Below are 18,386 nucleotides of genomic sequence, written 5' to 3' on the forward strand. Positions count from 1 at the left end.
TGGATGCTGGAGAAGAGATGTTCAGACTCGGTTTCTGTAAAGCCAGACCAGAAGCCGGGGGGTGGGGGGGGTGGATAAAAAAGCTAGATTTCCATTTTTTTTTTTTTGGAGTAGGGGATCAGGGTACAATGAACATACCAAGAGTTGACCTAGGATCAAGGGAGAACAATTTGGGGTTGCTGGGAGAAAATGAGTTTCTCCCCCCCACCTTCTTCTGGATTATCAGTTGTTAGATTAGAGCTGGGGAGACTGGCTATTATCTACCCTGGCTCCCTCTTTTTATGGAAGAGGAAATTCAGGGAGTAGGGGGTAAAAGTCATCAAATCTCAGGTCACATTTTCATATCCCACCCCTCACTTCAATAAATCCTTGGATGAGATAATGTCCAGTTGCTAAAAGTTGATGCAGAAGATGGTTAGAATCTTTATCCCAGTTCAATCCCTGGATCAGAAGGCAGAATCAAAGAGATCCATAACTACGGACTTCAACCCCATCTTGGGGAGCAGGAAACCAAGACCTAGTGAAGACATGGCCAGGCATACCTCGTGAGGGCAGCAGCAGTTGCAGAGCTCATCTACCAGAAGTCCCCCAGAGAGGACATTTGGAGGATGGTGATGGGTGGCCTAGGTGCATGAATGTGGGGACCCTTTCAAGTCAGAGGTGGTTGACTATCATAACAGATCTGTTCAGAGCTAGGGAAGATCATTTCCTTTTGGTGACCGGTCAGAAGACCCAAGTTTTGCTTATGACTCCTTTAACAAGTCATAGCTTCTCAGGACCCCTGTTCCTTCTCTATAAAATAAGGGGGAGGAACAAGGCAGTCTCTTAGATGGAAGTTCTTGGGCACAGCTTGCTAGGATGCTTGCTAGGTTCTAGTCTCTTCCCTACCTACCTTCCTCCATGGGGAGTAGGGAAGTAAAAGCCATTCGACAACAAGGGGGAGTGAATGAATACAGTTTATTGAGCAGCATTAGTTGAGGGATGCAAGGGTGAAGGGGAGTGGGGGAGAGCTGGCCGGGCAGGGCAGAGGCTACATGGTCAGCTCCTACAAGAAAGGGACAGAAAAGAGACATGAGGGCTGGGAGCTGGAAGGATAGGGAAGCCATAACCCCTCCTTCCCCCACCCCAGAACTAGCCTAGCAGGAACCACAACTAACCAAGGGAGGCTCACTGTCTTCAGTTCTGCTGAGCAGAGAGGGGACCAAGGAGAAAGAGCCAGATCCCCAGATTAAGAGGAAAAATAATCCTCCAAAAAGGACATAATAGGACCCTCAACTTGGCTTCTGGAATCTGCTAGTCAGAGGGGATGGAGGGGCATCATGGGGTCTAATGGGAAGCCTGATGTAAGAGGGAAGAAGCTACCCCGTGGCATGAGCTCTGGTCCTAGCCTCTACTAGACCCATGCTCACCATAATGGCATTGACGATGTCGTTATTGTTATGTCTCAGGGCCCGGACAGCCTTCGCTCGGGACACATTGGCCTGAGCCATCACCAGCTCAATGTCACGCACCTCCAGCCCCGCCTCGTCCACCTGGCAAGAAGCAAAGATCCAGAGATGGTCTGTGACTAGGAGAGGCCGGGGCCCCCCAGCTGGAGGAGGGGGCTACCTCATTCCCCCCACTGAACCCCATGGGCTTTCCTCCCCTGGGTTCAGGAGGGAGCCCTACCATCCAGTACTTGGGTCTCTCACCTCCTCCTCATCACTCTCCTCCTTGACATTGAGGCCCGGGGCTGTCTCTGTGATGATGGGCGAGGGTTCAGCTGGAACCTTAAACTTCTCTGCTGCAGCTTTGTGCACTTGCTGGGATAGGTCCTCAATCTGCAGGGAATGATGGGGTGGGAAGGTGTGCAAGGCAAGAGGTGAGGCAGACACCCCCCTCTCCCCAGTTTAAAAAAAACCCTTCTGCCACCTCCCTGCCTTTTTCAGCTCAGGAACTGAGTTCCAGGGTCTCCACGCTGGGCCCCCTCCCCCAGTTCTGCATGAGGAAGATTCTCCAACAGATGCCCCCCGATCCCCACCCCCAAGTGAATGAGGGACCTGAGCAGGCTGACCTTCGCCTCTCCAAAGACTATGTAGATGTCTGAAGCCGGACTCTTGAAGACATCAGGCTTGGAGATGACAAAGAGAATGTTCTTAGACTTCCGAATGGTGATTCTTGTGACTCCATGGATCTGCCGCAGGCCTAGCTTCGACATGGCCTGGGAAGGGGGAAGGCAGGAAGGGTGAGGATAAGACCTCAGACCTGGCCATCTTAAGGGTGAGTGGACCCCAACCCTCTCTGCCCCTGAGAGAGGGAGGGGACAAGAAGAGTGTTTGACTTGGTCATTAACCAGAAAAGAGAAGCAATTTTCATTCCATTTTGGGGTTCCTGATTTCTATATAACATCAGGTATATGTTGATCATAAAGGAGACACCTGCTTGGTGTAGTAGGATGAGAGCCCTAGACCAGGATGTGGCCAATCTAGCTCTGACCTCTCACAGAGTATCAGTTTCCCCATTTGGCAGAAGAAGTTTCCAAGTTCTCTGGTCTTAGGGCTTAAGGGAATGGCAAACCTGGTGCCACCCTGGGGCCTTCAGAACCTGGAGGCTGCTCACCTTTCTGGCCTTCTTCTCGCTTCGGCTCTGCTTGGCTTTATTGACCATCTCTTCGCCACTTCCTACAGAGTGGGCCAGCTGGGCCTGTGGGTGATACAGAATGCCACAGTGTCAAGGGCTGGCTGGAAGCGAGGCCGTTGTGGGGGGCAGGGAGTCCAAGGCCAGTTCCTTGTCCAGTAATGGCAGCCCCTCCTCCCGAGAATAAAAGGGGGAAGCTTAGGAAAAAGCTTACCTGAATAATGGTTGTTGCCCCCCCCACTTTTTTGTAGGTTTTTGCAAGGCAATGGGGTTAAGTGGCTTGCCCAAGGCCACACAGCTAGGTAATGATTAAGTGTCTGAGACCAGATTTGAACCCAGGTCCTCCTGACTCCAGGGCCAGTGCTTTATCCACTGTGCCACCTAGCCGCCCCTGTTGCCCCATTTTTACCAGACCTCCTGAATTTGTCAACTTAAGCAAGGGCCTCCTATGCTAATTTGGTTGTTTTATTTTTTGTTTTTTTGTGGGATTAGAGTCAGTCCATGTCCAGAAGGAGCTCATAGTCAGAAACTAAGAGTACTTGACTGGAGAGTCAGAAGGCCAGGGTTTGAAGCTTGGTTCTTCTAGTTACAAGGAAGGAAGATCCGAGTTCAAATCCTGCCTCACACATTTCCTCAACCAAGGGTTGTGATGAGATAATAATATATGTTAAGCCCTTTCAAAGCAGCTATTCACTACAATGACTTTAGGCAGATTTCACAACCCCTCCAAACTGAAGTTTTCCTCTTAAGCAAAATGAGGATAATGTCAGAATTATGCATTTCAGGGGCCATTGGAAAGAAAAAGTGCTTTGTAAACTTCAAAGCAATAAAAAGGAATTTAAACTGTTTTAGTTATTCTATTTTACCTAGAGAAGTCCAAGTCATAGACACAGAATGAGGCCATCCTCAAGGTTGGCAACCCCCCCCCCCCCCCCCGAGAATGGTTAGGGTGGAAGAGGGGAGGAGTACCTGAGGTGGTGCAGTCCGTGGTTCAGTACTGTCCGGCTCCTCCAACTCAGGGAGAGACTCCCCATTACTCTCTGAATCATTCCGGGGTGCTAGAGATGGGAAAGAAGTGAGATGAAAGATTAAACAATCAAACAAACAAAAAAGAATCACCATCTAGACCTTGCCTGGAAGAGAAGAACCCTGTCCCCTGCTCTGAGGAAGGATGTTACCTCTTCAACCTCCACGTCTGACCCCACCATCTCTAGTCCCCCAGAGAGGCCTCATAGCTGGTGAGAGGAAGGGTAGGGGTCCCATCTCCAGTCACAGAAAGAACCAGGGCTCCTTTGGAACCCTGAGGCTGGGCACAGGATCACAAGGTAGCCGAAATATGCCCTGGTCTCCCAAGAGATCTCTGTTCTAGTCCTAGCCCTGCCCTGACTCCCTTGGGCAAGCTGGTCTGTGCCTCAGTTTGTTCAACTGTTCAAATAATGGCACTTCCTTACCCTGATGAAGAATGTAAAAGAAAGAGAATCATCACTCAAGTCCATCACCATCCCTTGCCCTGCTTAGGCCCATGGGGCAACTTGAGCCTGAGGTCCAAAGGCACTCACCCCTATGATTGGGGAGCACCCCAGAGGCTGGGCGCAAGGCCATGTTAGCTGCTAGCCGGAGCTCCTCCAGTTCTGCACATCGTGAAAGGGGGTCTGCCTCGCTGGAGGAGCTGGACTGTGACTGTGCCAAGCCCTGAAGAGGTGGTCGCTCGGTACCTGAGCCGTCACGATGCAAGGAAAGGTGGGAGAGGGAATCCAGCATGACATCCTCCATCTGTATACCAGCCCAGCCCCCCATGGCCTCTTCCCATAACCCCTGCCCAACCACCCCCAGTCCCATTACCTTCTCTGCTCAGCCGGGGTCCTGGTGGAGTGGGTACATCTCCAGTGCTGCCCTCCTCCCTCTGAGTGGCAGAAGATCCCGCTCTGGGGAGAGCTGGGGTCCAGAGCCCCGGGCCAGGAGCAGGGCCTGGAGGCACTTGGCTGGGAGTAGGGGGTTTGGGAACCACCTGAGGTACAGGTCCCCCCAGGGGAGCCTGCCCTGCCCAGAGCCCCCTGGAGCATGGGTTTGAGATCACCTCAGGAGACCCTGCTGGGGCCTGGTCTTTGGCATGGGGGACCACTTTAGAGGTTGGTGTTCTAGGGGACACTAGGACTTGACCCCTTGGCGAACGGTGCCGGGGAGAACCTGCTTTCCGTGCTGCTACTGTGCCCAGGTCTGATGGGCACAAGGCCATTGGGGGAATGTTCCCTGAGACAGCCCGGGCTGAGGAAGAGACTGCTCCCTCTACCCTACCCCCCTCTTGTTTCTGGGCCAGAGGAAGTGGGGGGCCCTTATTGCTTGAGGTGTCTGGGCTAGAAGGGGCCTGGGGAGTCACTGGGCTGGACATGAGGATAACAGAGGCAGACGAGCTCTGAGGAGCAGCAGAACAGAGTTGTGATTTCCCTAACTTTGTGTTTGAGCCACCTGCTGAACTTGGTGGCTTCTCCCTGCCCAGGGAGGTCCGAGGCAGGGTCCTCTTCTCTTCAGATGGAACTCTTGGTTCTTCATGGGAACAGTCATTTGAGGACAAAACAGAGGAAGGAACTCTCTCCCCCAGAAGTTTGGGGCCATGAGACTTATCTGTGTCCACAGTGGGCACAGAAGCAACAACCAAAGTTTCTTGGGACTTGGGCGTGAAGGAGGACTCGGGCAGCTCCTCTGGGGAGGAGGTCCTGGGCACCTTTTCTTCTGGCCTGAGGAAGGCCTGTTCAGTGCCCCTCATGCAGTCGGCATTCAACTGGAGATCCTCAGGCAACACTGAAGAACCTTGCCCTGGACTTCCACGGGGCTTCCTCACTCTGAGCACCACCTCAAAGGCTTCACCAGGGTCTGAGATTGCAACATTGGACAAAGGCTTCTGAGCTAGTTCTTTGGGGCAGGGTTCCTCCAGGTTAAATTCAACCTCTCCCCATAATTCCTTTCCCAGGATATCTGTTGGTTCCAGATTAGGTCCAGGGCTGGACCCTAGAGTGTCAAGTTCCTTAGAGGAGGGAACATCTGTTGGTTCCAGATTAGGTCCAGGGCTGGACCCTGGAGTGTCAAGTTTCTTAGAGGATGGATTCGCATCCAGCGACTCTGACCCAAGGTCCATCTTCATGATAGAGGCTGAGCCCTCACTCTCACCAACAGGGCCTTCACTTTCCAGATCCATTCCCTCTTCCAGATGGCATGAGGGCCACTCCAGGAAGACAGGGGGACACTCTTCCCCTCTGACATCCCTTAACAGGGCCTCCTCAAAGCCTTTAGAAATGACTGTATAATTTTCTCCAATCAGAGGGTTCGAGCCTTCACCCTCACCAACTTGCCCCTTCTGCCCCTCCACCTCTTGGTCTTGGTCAGATGCCAGATCCCAAGGCTCTGGCAGAGCTGCTTTCTGAGGAGGCAATGGGCCAACTCCCTCATCTGTATTGAACAGACCCTCCTTTGAGTCCAGCTCTTCAGCTGGAGATGGTTCTGTTTCATCCTGGGGGAACTTTTGCTTCTGTTTCTCTCCCTCTTCCTCCTCCTGCCCCATGGCAGGGTGGGTCTCTGGGGTTAACTGGGTCCTATCAGCTTGAGACATTTCCGTAGCAGTGGGCTCCCAGTCTGATGTAGAGCCCACCTCCTGTGGAATCTGACGGGCCATTACTGTGGCACTGGGTTCTAGACTTCCTTCTTGTAATGTCTGAGATGTCACAGAACAGGGTTCTAGGTCTTCTAAGATCTGAGGAATCACTGCTACAGCAATGGGTTCTAGGTCTATTTCTTTTAGGATAGGAGATGTCCTCATAGCAATGGAATCTAAGCCTGCTGCTTCTTGTAAGATCTGGGGTGTCTTTATGGCAATGGGTTCTAGGTCTATCGTCTCTTGCAGGGTCTGAGATGTCCTCGTGGCAATGGATACAAGGTCTACTGTCTCTTGCAGGGTCTGAGATATCGTCGTGGCAATGGGTTCTAGGTCTACCGTCTCTTGCAGGGTCTGAGATGTCCTCGTGGCAATGGATACAAGGTCTACTGTCTCTTGCAGGGTCTGAGATATCGTCGTGGCAATGGGTTCTAGGTCTACCATCCCTTGCAGGGTCTGAGATGTCATCGTGGCAATGGGTTCTAGGTCTGCCATCTCTTGCAGAGTCTGAGATGTCGTCGTGGCAATGGGTTCTAGGTCTGTTGTTTCTTGTAGGGTCTGAGATGTCTTTGTGGTAATGGGTTCTAGGTCTACTGTTTCTTGTAGGGTCTGGGAAGTTTTCATGGAAATAGATTCTAAGCCTGCTGCTTCTTGGAAGGTCTGACATGTCCTGGCAGTGGGTTCGAGGTCCACTGTCTCTTGCAGGGTCTGAGATGTCAGGACAATGGGTTCAAAGTCCACTGTCTCTGGTAGGGTCTGAGATGTCCTGGCAATGGGTTCAGGGTCCACTGTCTCTGGTAGGGTCTGAGATGTCCTGGCAATGGGTTCAGGGTCCACTGTCTCTGGTAGGGTCTGAGATGTCATGGCAATGGGTTCAAGGTCCACTGTCTCTGGTAGGGTCTGAGATGTCCTCATGACAATAGATTCTAGGTCTAATGTCTCTTGCAGGGTCTGAGATGTTGTCGTGGCAATGGGTTCGAGGTCCACTGTTTCTGGTAGGCTCTGACATGTCATCGTGGCAATGGGTTCAAGGTCCACTGTTTCTGGTAGGGTCTGAGATGTCATCATGGCAATGGGTTCAAGGACCACTGTCTCTGGTAGGCTCTGACATGTCATCGTGGCAATGGGTTCAAGGTCCACTGTTTCTGGTAGGGTCTGAGATGTCATCATGGCAATGGGTTCAAGGACCACTGTCTCTGGTAGGGTCTGACATGTCATCGTGGCAATGGGCTCGAGGTCCACTGTCTCTTTCAGGGTCTGAGATGTCATCGTGGCAATGGGTTCGAGGTCCACTGTTTCTGGTAGGGTCTGAGATGTAGTCCTGGCAATGGGTTCGAGGTCCACTGTCTCTGGTAGGGTCTGAGATATCATCGTGGCAATGGGTTCAAGGTCCACTGTTTCTGGTAGGGTCTGAGATGTAGTCCTGGAAATGGGTTCGAGGTCCACTGTTTCTGGTAGGGTCTGAGATGTCATTGTGGCAATGGGTCTGAGGTCCACTGTCTCTGGTAGGGTCTGAGATATCATCGTGGCAATGGGTTCGAGGTCCACTGTCTCTGGTAGGGTCTGAGATGTAGTCCTGGAAATGGGTTCGAGGTCCACTGTCTCTGGTAGGGTCTGACATGTAGTCATGGCAGTGGATTCGAGGTCCACTGTCTCTTGCAGGGTCTGAGATGTCGTCCTGGCAATGGGTTCGAGGTCCACTGTCTCTTGCAGGGTCTGAGATGTCATCGTGGCAATGGGTTCGAGGTCCTCTGTTCCTGGTAGGGTCTGAGATGACGTTGTGGCAATGGGTTCGAGGTCCTCTGTTCCTGGTAGGGTCTGAGATGACGTTCTGGCAATGGGTTCGAGGTCCTCTGTTCCTGGTAGGGTCTGAGATGACGTCCTGGCAACGGGTTCGAGGACCACTGTCTCTGGTAGGGTCTGAGATGTCCTGGCAATGGGTTTGAGGTCCACTGTTTCTGGTAGGGTCTGACATGTCCTGGCAATGGGTTCGAGAATCACTGTTTCTGATAGGGTCTGAGATGTTGCCATGGCAATGGGTTCTAGATCTACCACTTCTTGTAGGTTTTGCAATGTCATCATGGTAATGGGTTCTAGATTTCCTGCTTCTTGTATGGCCTGAGATGTTTTCATGGAAATGGGTTCTAGCCCTATTGTTTCTTGTAGGTTCTGAGGAGTCACAGACCCAGCAATGGGTTCTAGGTTTGCTTCTTCTTGGATGATCTGAGATGCTGTCACGGCAACAGACCCCAGACCTTCTGTTTCTTGTAGGGACTGAGGGGTCGATGCTGTGGCAGTGGGCTCCACTCCTAAGCTGAACTGCATAGATGCCACCTCATCCTTCTTCTCAGCTGAGCTATCCTCAGATTCTGGGGAGCTGAGCCAGAGAGGGACTGGAGGCTGGGCATGGGGCTCCTCACTGTAGAGACGCTCATCCTCCTCCCCAGCATAGGAAACTGAGTCCGAGTCAGAAGAGGCAGCTGACGTGTCATCACGGAAGGCAAAGGCCTCATCCACACCCTCATTGATGGACGTTTCCGACAGGGACTGCAGAAAGGAGGCCGAGGTGCTGTCATCCTCACCTTCACTATCTCTGCTCTGAGATTCCTCCTGGGGCAACAGAGTGATCTCCACGGCATCGGCTTCAAAGATCAGACTACCTCTGAAAGGTAGCAAGGTGGCTGGGATCATCGGGTCGCTGCCATGGAAGCCAACCTCCAGGAAGGAATCCCCTCTTCTCCCGAGGCTCCAGGAGGAGCCACTGTCCCCAGAGAAGCTTGACTCTGAGGAAAGGACATCCCGCGACTCTGCAGGCAGGAGCTCTGTGTCATCTGAGTCAGAGGTTCCACCAAGGGGACTCTCCTGGTCGCCTTCCTCATTGGGGCAGAGGAGGGAAAAGTCCACCTGCTCAGGAGAATCCAGCCCTTCAGTCTCCATGAGCAGGTTAGGGGAGCAGGAGGGGGATGTGCTAAAGCTGCTGGAAGAGGCCCAGCTGCCCCCCTCTGCAGTGATGTAGGAGCCAGAGGGGGATGTGGGGGGTGAGCCCAGGAGATCAAGCTCAGAGTCACTGAGAGACTGGGTGAACAGGTAGGAACAGGCCACCTTGGTGGGGGTGGAAGGAGCTGTGAAGTAAGGGTCTGGGTCCAGGTGGGGGGAAGGCACAGGGAGGTCACCCTGAGAGAGCAGCTCGGGGGGTGGGCTGGGGCCAGCCCGCCGGCCCTCCAAGTCCCTGAGCTCTGAATCTGTCACTGTCAGGGGTTCAGCTGCCGGGGACTCCTTGGGCAGCTCTGTGGCAGCCTGTTGAGGCCCACTACTGCTTGTTTCTTCACCCATCACGACCCGAGGCTCCAGACTCTCCAGGATGAGGGGTTCCTCAGGGAGTCCTTTTGGGGGTCCCACCACAGGGCCACACTCTCCCAAGGCAGTTCGATTAGAACTGGTGCTGCCCACTCCAACATCCGAGCTGGCCCCCTCTGGCTGTGGCCGGTCGCCGTGTTTGGTGGACAGGAAAGCCGAAGGAATAGCAGCTGGCCCAGGGCTCAGGTCCCCCCTCATGGACAAGTCCTCAGGCGTGGGTGAGTCCCCACTGGGTGTAGAGGCAGCAGCATCACGGGGTTCAACTGCAGGAAAAATAAAAGAGATGTGAGGAATGGAGGGTCCTGTGGAAGGAAGAGCAGGAAAAAGGTCTCATTTAGTGATAGGGGAGACCCGGGGTCCACTGGGTGGACGACCTCAAATAATTCTAGCTCCATCTTCTCCTTGGCAAGATGAGGATGACACAATCAACAATGATTCTTGTTCTGTGGCACATTATCCATGTGTCTTTCTCCAAGGCTATGACAGGTTCCCCACCAAATAACGAACATTTACATATCGTTTTAAGGTTTGCAAAGTGCTTTATATAGGTTTTCCCATTTGATCCTCACCATATCCCTGGCAGAAAGGTGCTATTATCCCCAATTTATAGATGAAGAAACCATAGGAAGCAGAGAGAAGTTATATGACTTACCCAGGGTCTCTCAGATAGTACCTGAGTTTACATTTGAATTCAGCTCTTTCTGACTCTGAGTCTATCATTCTATCCATTTTACGGATGAGGCCGGTGTCAGAGAGTTAACTGACTACTCATAGAAACAGCTGGCCAAGCTGGGGCTCAAACACAGGTTTTGTGGACAGACTGCAAAGTGATTTCCAATAACCCTGTTTTATGTTCCAATAACCTTGCTTTTCCCAGTTATCACTATCACCCTGGGTACAGAAAAAGTGCTGGGAAAGGGATTTTGATTGTGCCGCCCCCCAATGGCAGGTCTTATGGACCTAAACAAGTTCAAGGCCATAGTACCAAGTCAAGGACTCGGACTTAAGATTCTGAAGGTCCTGCTCTCCTTCCCGTTAACTGCCTCTCTTGGCAGTCCATGGGTTGGAGGGTCCAGTCTCGTGGAAAGCCTGCCAGGGGAGCAGTGAAAGAAAAGAGGGAGAGTAGTTCTATTGGCCTAACCATGAGGGACCAGAAAGGACATTGGCTGGTGGAGAGCCTGGGATTCTAATCCTGGTTCTACCACCTGATTGTATGACCTTGGATAAGTCCTTTTCCATCTCTGGGTCTCAGATGCCTCCTTTGTAATCTAAGGCTTTTGGCACTGGATTTTCCAAAGTGTGTCTCTGTCTCTCTCTCTCTCTCTCTCGTTATTTCCTGGGATCCCATTTGAGTGTGAGATCTGAACTGAACAGATGAGCTCTGAGCTCTGACCCCTGAAGACCCAAGGGTTCCCCTGAGGCCAGAAGGGAAGCCTTCATCCTGTCCAGAGCCGCAGCTGTAGCTCCATCCCTTTAAAAAAAAATGCCCAAGCTAGCTAGCATCTCAAATAACAGCCGCAATCTCTCTGCTCTTCCCCTCCCCACCCCCACCCAAGTCAGGCCAGAAAAGGGGTGGGGAAGCATCTTAGTTGGGCTACAGGCCCCCACAACTTTCATCCCATCTTTCTCCCTCCCACTTGCCCAGGCTCCATCTGCCTAGACAAGGACCTGGGGGGAGGGGAGGAAACAGAGACCAGATCTTGGAATGACCCCTACCCTCAGGAAAGGTTATGAACAATAAGAGTCTTCCCCATTGGTCAGACACCAATGGGGAGTGGGGGGAAAAGGTCCAGGGTCTCCTCCTCTTCCTCTTCTACTCCCCTCCCCCATTAAGCATCTGCTTTATTGTAACCTCATTAGTGGACAAAGGACAGAGGCTGGAATCTAAGAGTCTTGTGTTGGAGGCAGGACAGACCTTGGAGACTTAGAGATCATTTGGGCTCACTGGATCCTAAAGGAAGAGCTTTTGGAAAGGGATCTTAGAAGCTATCTAGTTCAGCCCCCTCATTTACAAGATGAGAAAACTGAGGTCTGCCACAACAAGGTGAATTGCCAGTCATAAGAAGCAGGATTTGAACTCGACTCTCCCCTACACCACATGCCTCCCATCTGAAAGGGTGGTGTGTTTGCTATTTTAAAGATGAGGAAACTGAGGCTTAGGGAGAGCAAGGGAGAAGAGGAGAACAAGAAGTTGGCAACTCATCTCTCTTGCTATTGTCCTGGAATCTAGAACATTCCAGTGACTGCACCTGGTCCATCCCTCCCTCAGGAACAGTGGGGGAAAAGAGGGAAATCCCCACCTTAGAGGGAGCATGGGCATTTTAATAAATGTTTATTTAATAGATCAAACTGAGGCCTGAAGGGAATGCTATCTCTGATGGAGACAAGAAGCATCACACCAAGGACCAGTGTGAAGCTGAAGAAGGTGGGAAGGCGGAAGCATCCCAGCATGAGATGGCCAGCCCAGGGCCCTGACTCAGCATTGTGCCTCTGCTGGAAGAAGGCCAGCTCACCCTCTGAGCAGCTCTCCTCTTACCTGCCAAGTCCCCAGGAGACATGCCTCACCTTCCCCAGGGTCAGACTATCTCCCAGAGGGAAGGGAATCCATCAGAGATGAGCTCACCGGAGTGGAGGGGGGGGAGTCAGGGAGACCCTGGCCAGACACCCATGATCAGTTTACTTCCTAGCCCTAGACTCTGGGCCAGGAAGACCTGGGTTAGAAACTCAGGGTATTATTCTTCCCTTTGTTTCCAAGGGCAGCTGTTGAGAGAGAGAATAGAGAAGGACCTCTGATACACAAATAGGTCCAATTCCCCCTTTGGCTAAGTCTGGGTGAGTTAGGCTTTTCTAAATCACTAAAGTACACATAAACACTACAGGATATAGTGGAAAGACCTGGACTGGGAGTTTGGAAAGGTTTCAGTTCGACTATCACCTCAGGTGCTTACTAGCTAGGTAGAACACATCATCCCATTCAACTCTGAACCTCAGTTTCTCCATCTGTAAAAACCAAAAAACATGAAGGAGTTGGACCAGCTCTCATCCTATTATCCTAAGTCATTCAATCTCAGTTTCTCCATCTGTAAAATGGAGATGACACCATTTTTAATACTTAAACCTCATGCTTTTTCCAACTAAATCTAAGGAGCATAAATTTATCTGTTATTCTAGCAACCTTATGGGCATTCCGACCCTACTACAAAGACCCAGGGCATCAATCAGAAGGTTCATAACTTATATTTTTTATAATACTCTCAAATGCAATAGTTTGTTTCATTCTCTCCTTTGGAGCTTGACTATTTATTTTCTAAAATCAATGAAAGAAAAATACAAGTAGAAACAAGCCCTTCCCCTATTCTGAGGAATATGATTTTGGGATGCTAACAGTCCCTGATAAAAACAGAAACCATCAGTTGAAGGAACCATTAAGTTGAAAACAAATTAAAATGCTTTAGCCATGCATTTTAAGGTTTCAGAAGAGAAAATTAGCTCACGTTTCTAGAGCAGGTGATTTACAGGTTCCATTTCCCAACAATCCTAGGGATATAGGTTAAGTAGCATGACCTCCCATTTTAGGAAATGGGTTCAAAGGCCAGAAAGTGGCCAGTCTCCTTTCCCTGTCATCCCCACCCAAGACCATCACTTTTTACCAACCAGGCAAAATTGGGGGCCACCTGCAAAGAAGCGTTGCCCACCTTATCTTGGCTCAGGAGATGGGAACATCAAATCTAGTAGAATTTGGGAGAGCCTGTTTTGAGTGGAAGCTAGGTGATTTTGGGGTGCCTTTTCCCAGGTCATTTGGGGAGGCAGGAATGGGCTAGAGGGGGTCCATAAATGATCAGGACAGCTGCCACAAAGTCCTGATTTGTTCTGTTCTGACTTGAAGACCCCAGAGCTACACCATCACCATAATCCTCACCTTATTTCCACAGACACTTCATTTACCTTCCCCAAGAGGGAAGGGGTAGGGCCCCAAGTCTCCATTCAATGGCTCAGGCCACCACAACAAGGGGTCCTCCCCTTCATCACAACCCCTATCTTTAGGCTACACTGGAGGCAAGAGGGTAGATCCACAGACAGTGCCAGGTAAGAGAGGCGGGAGAAGATGAGAACTCAGGACCAACTTTTGGACCAAGCCAAGGTAAAACTGTTTAGTAGCCTGTTTACTCCTTTATAAAACGAGCAAGTAAGACCAGATGCTCTCTAAGTTTCCTTTAGGTTCTGACAGCTGACAGCCGCAGGAAAAACTCCCACTAAACTTGTCAAAAGACTCTTAAGAGGCAGCTAGGTGGTGCAGCGGCTAGAGCTCCGGCCCTGGAGTCAGGCTGACTGGAGGCCAAATTGGACCTCAGACACTTAATAATTGCCTAGCTGTGTGACCTTGGGCAAGTCACTTAACCCCATCACCTTGCAAAATCTAAGAAAAAAAAGACACTCTGGGTTCAAATCCCAGCAATACGATGACATGACTTGGGATTTACTAGTTGCAGCATAGGGTTAATATTACTTATGGTGATTTCCCAACCAATAATGTGATGATAAAATAAGGCTCAACACATGTCACCTGTGGTATTCTTCCATACCATAGGCTACCCCCAACCTGGGCTGTTCTTGCGGAAGGGAGGGTCAACTCAAAGCAAATCCTCCAATGGGTGGCTAGGAGAGGGAGGGGGAGGTATCCCAGACCCCTACGGATTCCCAAATAAATTAGGTATCCCCTCCAGAGCCCTCTACAGGTTCCCTAGGGGTGAGGGGAAAATCACCCCGGCAGGAAAAGACATCCTTCAGAGAACAAACTCCATTACCTCCAAGGTCCTAAGAACGACAACTCTATAAGGCTGGGGCATAGGTCCACTTCCAGGCCCTTGGGCTGCTACCTGGAAGGCTGTCCCACCCTGAGCCCAGGCTGGGAAACTCACCCATCAGATGCATCTGTTACTGGGGAGTAGCCATCCTGAAAGGAGGTAAAGGGGAGGGGAGAAAGGGTCCTCACCTTGGGGCTAGCCTTAGCTTCCACTTAGAAGAGAAGCTCAGGGGGACCAGAGAAGAATGGAAAGCATTAGATTTCTTATTGTGACTGAGAAAACGGCTGATACTGAGTTTGAGGCAGAGCCTGGAGAGAGAGAGAGAAGGAAAGGGGGGGAGAGAGAGATAGAGAGCTGAAAACTTAGTCCTCGGGGACCTAGGGGTGGGACTAACTCCAAGCACCTGGAAGCCTGCAGCCTTGCTCCAAAGGATCTTGGGAGTGGGTGTGGCTGATGGATGAACTTTATAGAAAGATGGATGGAGGTTCCCAGTCGTAAAGGACCCAGGTCTCCTCTTGCCCAGAGATAGTGTGTTTCTCTCTGTCCCCTGGAGCTGGGCTGGCTGGCCAGGGCTATGAGGCTACAGGGCCAAGATGATGATTTGGGGTATGCCTTGTCCTTTGGGTGAAAGCCTTTCTGCCCAGGACTTTTGTGACTTGAGAAGTGAATAGGGAGAGATCTCATCCCCTGGGAGATGGGAGAGTGATGAATCAGAAGAACTCTAAATTCTGCCGCTTCCTACTTGTGGGACCCCCTCTGAGCCTTCAGCTTCTCATCCTAAAATGAGGATAATATCCACATGACAGCTCTCACAGAGATGTGAATCAAACAAGACAATGGACAGAAAGCATTTTGTAAATGGTGTGAAAGTCAGCTGATATCATTCCGAGGGGTTCTGGGAGGCTGCTGGTGGGAACCAACCTGAAGGCACAAGGGATCTGTGTAATAAGGAGGGGGGAACGGGAAACCAGAGGGGTCTAGAGAAAGGAGGCAGCCTAACTGTGGGGCGGGGGGAGTAAATCTGCTATCACATAGAACTTGAAATTGTTGGTCTCTTGAAGCCCTGGATAGGACTGGCGGTGGGCTCTAGAATCTCCCGACCCAACTACCACCGCCACATTTCAATTTCTCCTTTCTATGGAATTTGGGGAAACAAAGTGGCATATTGACAGAACATAGGGTGTGCACTTAGACCAGAGTTCGGATCCTTCCACACAGCGTATAACTGAGTAAATCGCTTCACCTTTCTCAGACTCAGCTTTCTTGTCAAGTAAGGGTAACAAGAGGGTGGCAGTGAGGACCGAGTGAGATAATTTATATAAAATGCTAACAGAAACGCTAGCTGCCCAGGCCCTCCTGAAAGGCAGCGGATGGAGTAACCAGTGGCCTCCCAAAGCATGCTGACGAGGGTCAGGGTCTGTGGGAATCCCACTTCCCCCAACTAAGAGACAAGGGTTCTAGTAGTCAGGTGCCAGACTGGCCATGCCCACCCAAGAGAGGGCACAGGAGTGGGAGAGAGGAGCATCATCTCCCACTGTACAAGAGGAAGGGGTGTGAGGATGCTGAGGGCAGGTTTTCCCAAGGTGTCCAAAGGCACTTTCCAGTCTCTGTCTTTCTTCTATCAACCAACCAGCAGCACTTTGAGGAAAAACCCGAATTCTGCCAGTTGGCCCGGGGAGCCCAGTGGGGTGGGGCTAGTCCCGGCTGGTCCGGGAGGGCTGACCCCTGGGGAAGCTCCTGTCCCCTGAGGAAGGTCCTGTCCTCGGCTGCCCTCCTCCATCCCTGCCCCACCTCCCCGGGCGTGGAAAACAGTGCAACTTGGCCCCGGGCAGACCTCGGGACCCCCAGACATCTGTTTCGAAGGTTTTTGCAAGGCCACATGGCTGGGTCACTGCTAAGTGTCTGAGGCAGGACTTGAACCCAGGTCGTCCTGACTCCAGGGCCGGCGCTCTCTCCACTGTGCCAAGCCGGCCCCCCACCTGCCCACTCTTCACAAGGATCCTCCAGGGGTTCCCTCCCTTCGGGGGCCCCCAGCCCAGGCCCCCCTCCCGCATCCCGCGGCCTCCGCTCCTCCCTCCCACCCGGGGCCGCGGGACGGCGCCTGTGTACGCGGGCAGAGTCTCCCGTTCTCAGTCCGGGGGCCGAGGGGCCACAACCGGCCCCGCAGGACGGGCATCGGGGCTGGGGTCCTGCTCCCGGGGGGCCCTTAGGCTCAAGGGCAGGCCCAAGGGGACGGGAGGGCGGCGCCCCCGGCCCGGCCCTCCCCCCGCGCCCCCAGGCCCCTCCACCCCCCCACACCTAGCCCGGGGGAGGGGAGGAGGCCGGGCCGGGCCGGGGGTGCGGGGGGCCGCGGGGGCCGGGGGGCGCGGGGGCCGGAACCGGGCCGGGGGGGCCGGGCCGGGGGGGTGCGGGGAGCGCGGGGGCCGGGGGGCGCGAGGGGCCGGAGCCGGGCCGGGGGGCCGGGACGGGGGGGCCGGGACCGGGCAGGCGGTGCGGGGAGCGCGGGGGCCGGGACGGGGGGCCGGAGCCGGGCCGGGCCGGGGGGCCGGAGCCGGGCCGGGGGGCCGGGGGGCTGCGGGGGGGCCGGAGCCGGGCCGGGGGGCCGGGCCGTGCGGGGGGGTGCGGGGGGCCGGGCCGGGGAGCGCGGGGGCCGGAGCCGGGCCGGGCCGGGGGGCCGGGCCGGGGGGCCGGGACCGGGCAGGCGGTGCGGGGGGGTGCGGGGGGCCGGAGCCGGGCCGGGGGGCCGGGACCGGGCAGGCGGTGCTGGGGGCGCGGGGGCCGGAGCCGGGCCGGGGGGCCGGGCCGTGCGGGGGGTGCGGGGGTCCGGGCCGGGGGCCGCGGGGCGCGCTCACCTGTGCGGGGGCCCGGGCCGCCCCCCGCGGGCAGCAGCAGCTCGGCGCCGGCCGCCTCCCCGGGCATGCTGCTGGCTGGGGGCCCGGCGCGCCGGCCTGCGGCCCCTCCCTCCTCCCGCCCTCCGCGCTGCCGGCTGGCTGGGTGAGTGTGAGTGCGAGTGCGAGTGCGTGTGAGTGCGTGTGCGTGTGCGTGTGCGCGCGTGTGTGCGTGTGCGTGTGTGCGCGTGTGCTCGCGGGGGGCCAGGCCGATGATGTCACCGCCTCCTCGGGCCCGCGGCCCCCCCGCCGGGGCGTGCCAGGCACTGCGGAGCCCGGGGCGGGGCCTCACACGTGCGGGCCGGGCCGGCGCGTCGCTCCTGCGGCGCCCCCCCCCCCCCCCCCGGCCAGGGGCTCGGAGCCCGTGGGCCCCGTGGGCCCGGGCACGGCGAGGAGGCTGCGCTGGCCGGGGGGCGCCCAGGGCGGCCACGCTCGGAGCGGCCGCGGGGAGGCTTGGCCGCAGCTCCTCTGGCGGCTGACAACCCGAGGCAAGCCCGGCGGCCCCTCGGACACCGGAGCGCCCCAGACCCCGGCCGTGTGGCCGCGGGCGTGTCCGATGTATGACACCTGCCTCCCGGGGCGATGCCAAGGACAGAACTCTGCGGTGCCTAAGGAAGGTGACGGCTAGGCCTGCCCAGCTGTGGCTTCGCCAGCGCCAGGGCAAAGCTGGGCTTCACCAAATCTCCCAGCCTGGCGGAGCCTAACCCCGAAGGGCCTTTCCTCACCCGCTGCTGAGTTTCTGGGTTCCTGCACCCACTCGGTAGCTCTGCAAAGAAAGCTTGAGACGTGCCGATTGGCGGGGCAGGCCGGCAGGACCTGCCCGCAGGGGTAACAGCAGGCACTCACGGGCTGCGCTCTTGGCACCTTTGGTCCTCCAAGAGGCCTTCGCCTCGCCTCCCCCTGGCCCTAGAAGAGGCTGCCACGAATATGAAGGGACATTAGACACTGCCCATGCCCTCAGTGGGGCCGGAGCAGGGAGACTCTCAAGAGGACAGGAGATGGATGTACAGGGTATACAGAAGGTTTTCTAAAGCATATGGTCCGGATAAGAAACCTGCACCCCCCCCCCCCCCC

The 18,386-nt window shown here is 54.4% G+C and overlaps 1 protein-coding gene across 1 annotated transcript; it reads right to left on the reverse strand.

Annotated features, from left to right (window-relative positions):
- Positions 1-830: 830 nt before the first annotated feature.
- Positions 831-17,417, reverse strand: LOC141496092 (uncharacterized). Its single transcript, XM_074198221.1, has 9 exons — positions 17,277-17,417; positions 4,459-9,882; positions 4,176-4,331; positions 3,586-3,674; positions 2,599-2,682; positions 2,054-2,200; positions 1,692-1,820; positions 1,410-1,532; positions 831-1,045 (listed from the first exon to the last, which is right to left on the reverse strand). Exons 1-9 carry the CDS (start codon positions 17,341-17,343, stop codon positions 1,031-1,033), a joined length of 6,234 nt encoding a protein of 2,077 aa, XP_074054322.1. The 5' UTR covers positions 17,344-17,417; the 3' UTR covers positions 831-1,030.
- Between the last annotated feature and the right edge of the window lie 969 nt (positions 17,418-18,386).

This window comes from Macrotis lagotis, chromosome 8 (assembly GCF_037893015.1).
Source record: "Macrotis lagotis isolate mMagLag1 chromosome 8, bilby.v1.9.chrom.fasta, whole genome shotgun sequence".
In the NCBI taxonomy this organism is placed as follows: Eukaryota; Metazoa; Chordata; class Mammalia; order Peramelemorphia; family Peramelidae; genus Macrotis; species Macrotis lagotis.

Excerpts from the sequence above, each read along its gene's own strand:
- LOC141496092 (XM_074198221.1), bottom strand. The coding sequence starts at position 17,343 with ATGCCCGGGGAGGCGGCCGGCGCCGAGCTGCTGCTGCCCGCGGGGGGC. Across the intron at positions 4,332-4,458 it reads ACCCCGGCTGAGCAGAGAAG|GTACCGAGCGACCACCTCTT; the intron begins GTAATGGGACTG and ends GTGACGGCTCAG. Across the intron at positions 2,201-2,598 it reads GCGAGAAGAAGGCCAGAAAG|GCCATGTCGAAGCTAGGCCT; the intron begins GTGAGCAGCCTC and ends CCCCCTTCCCAG.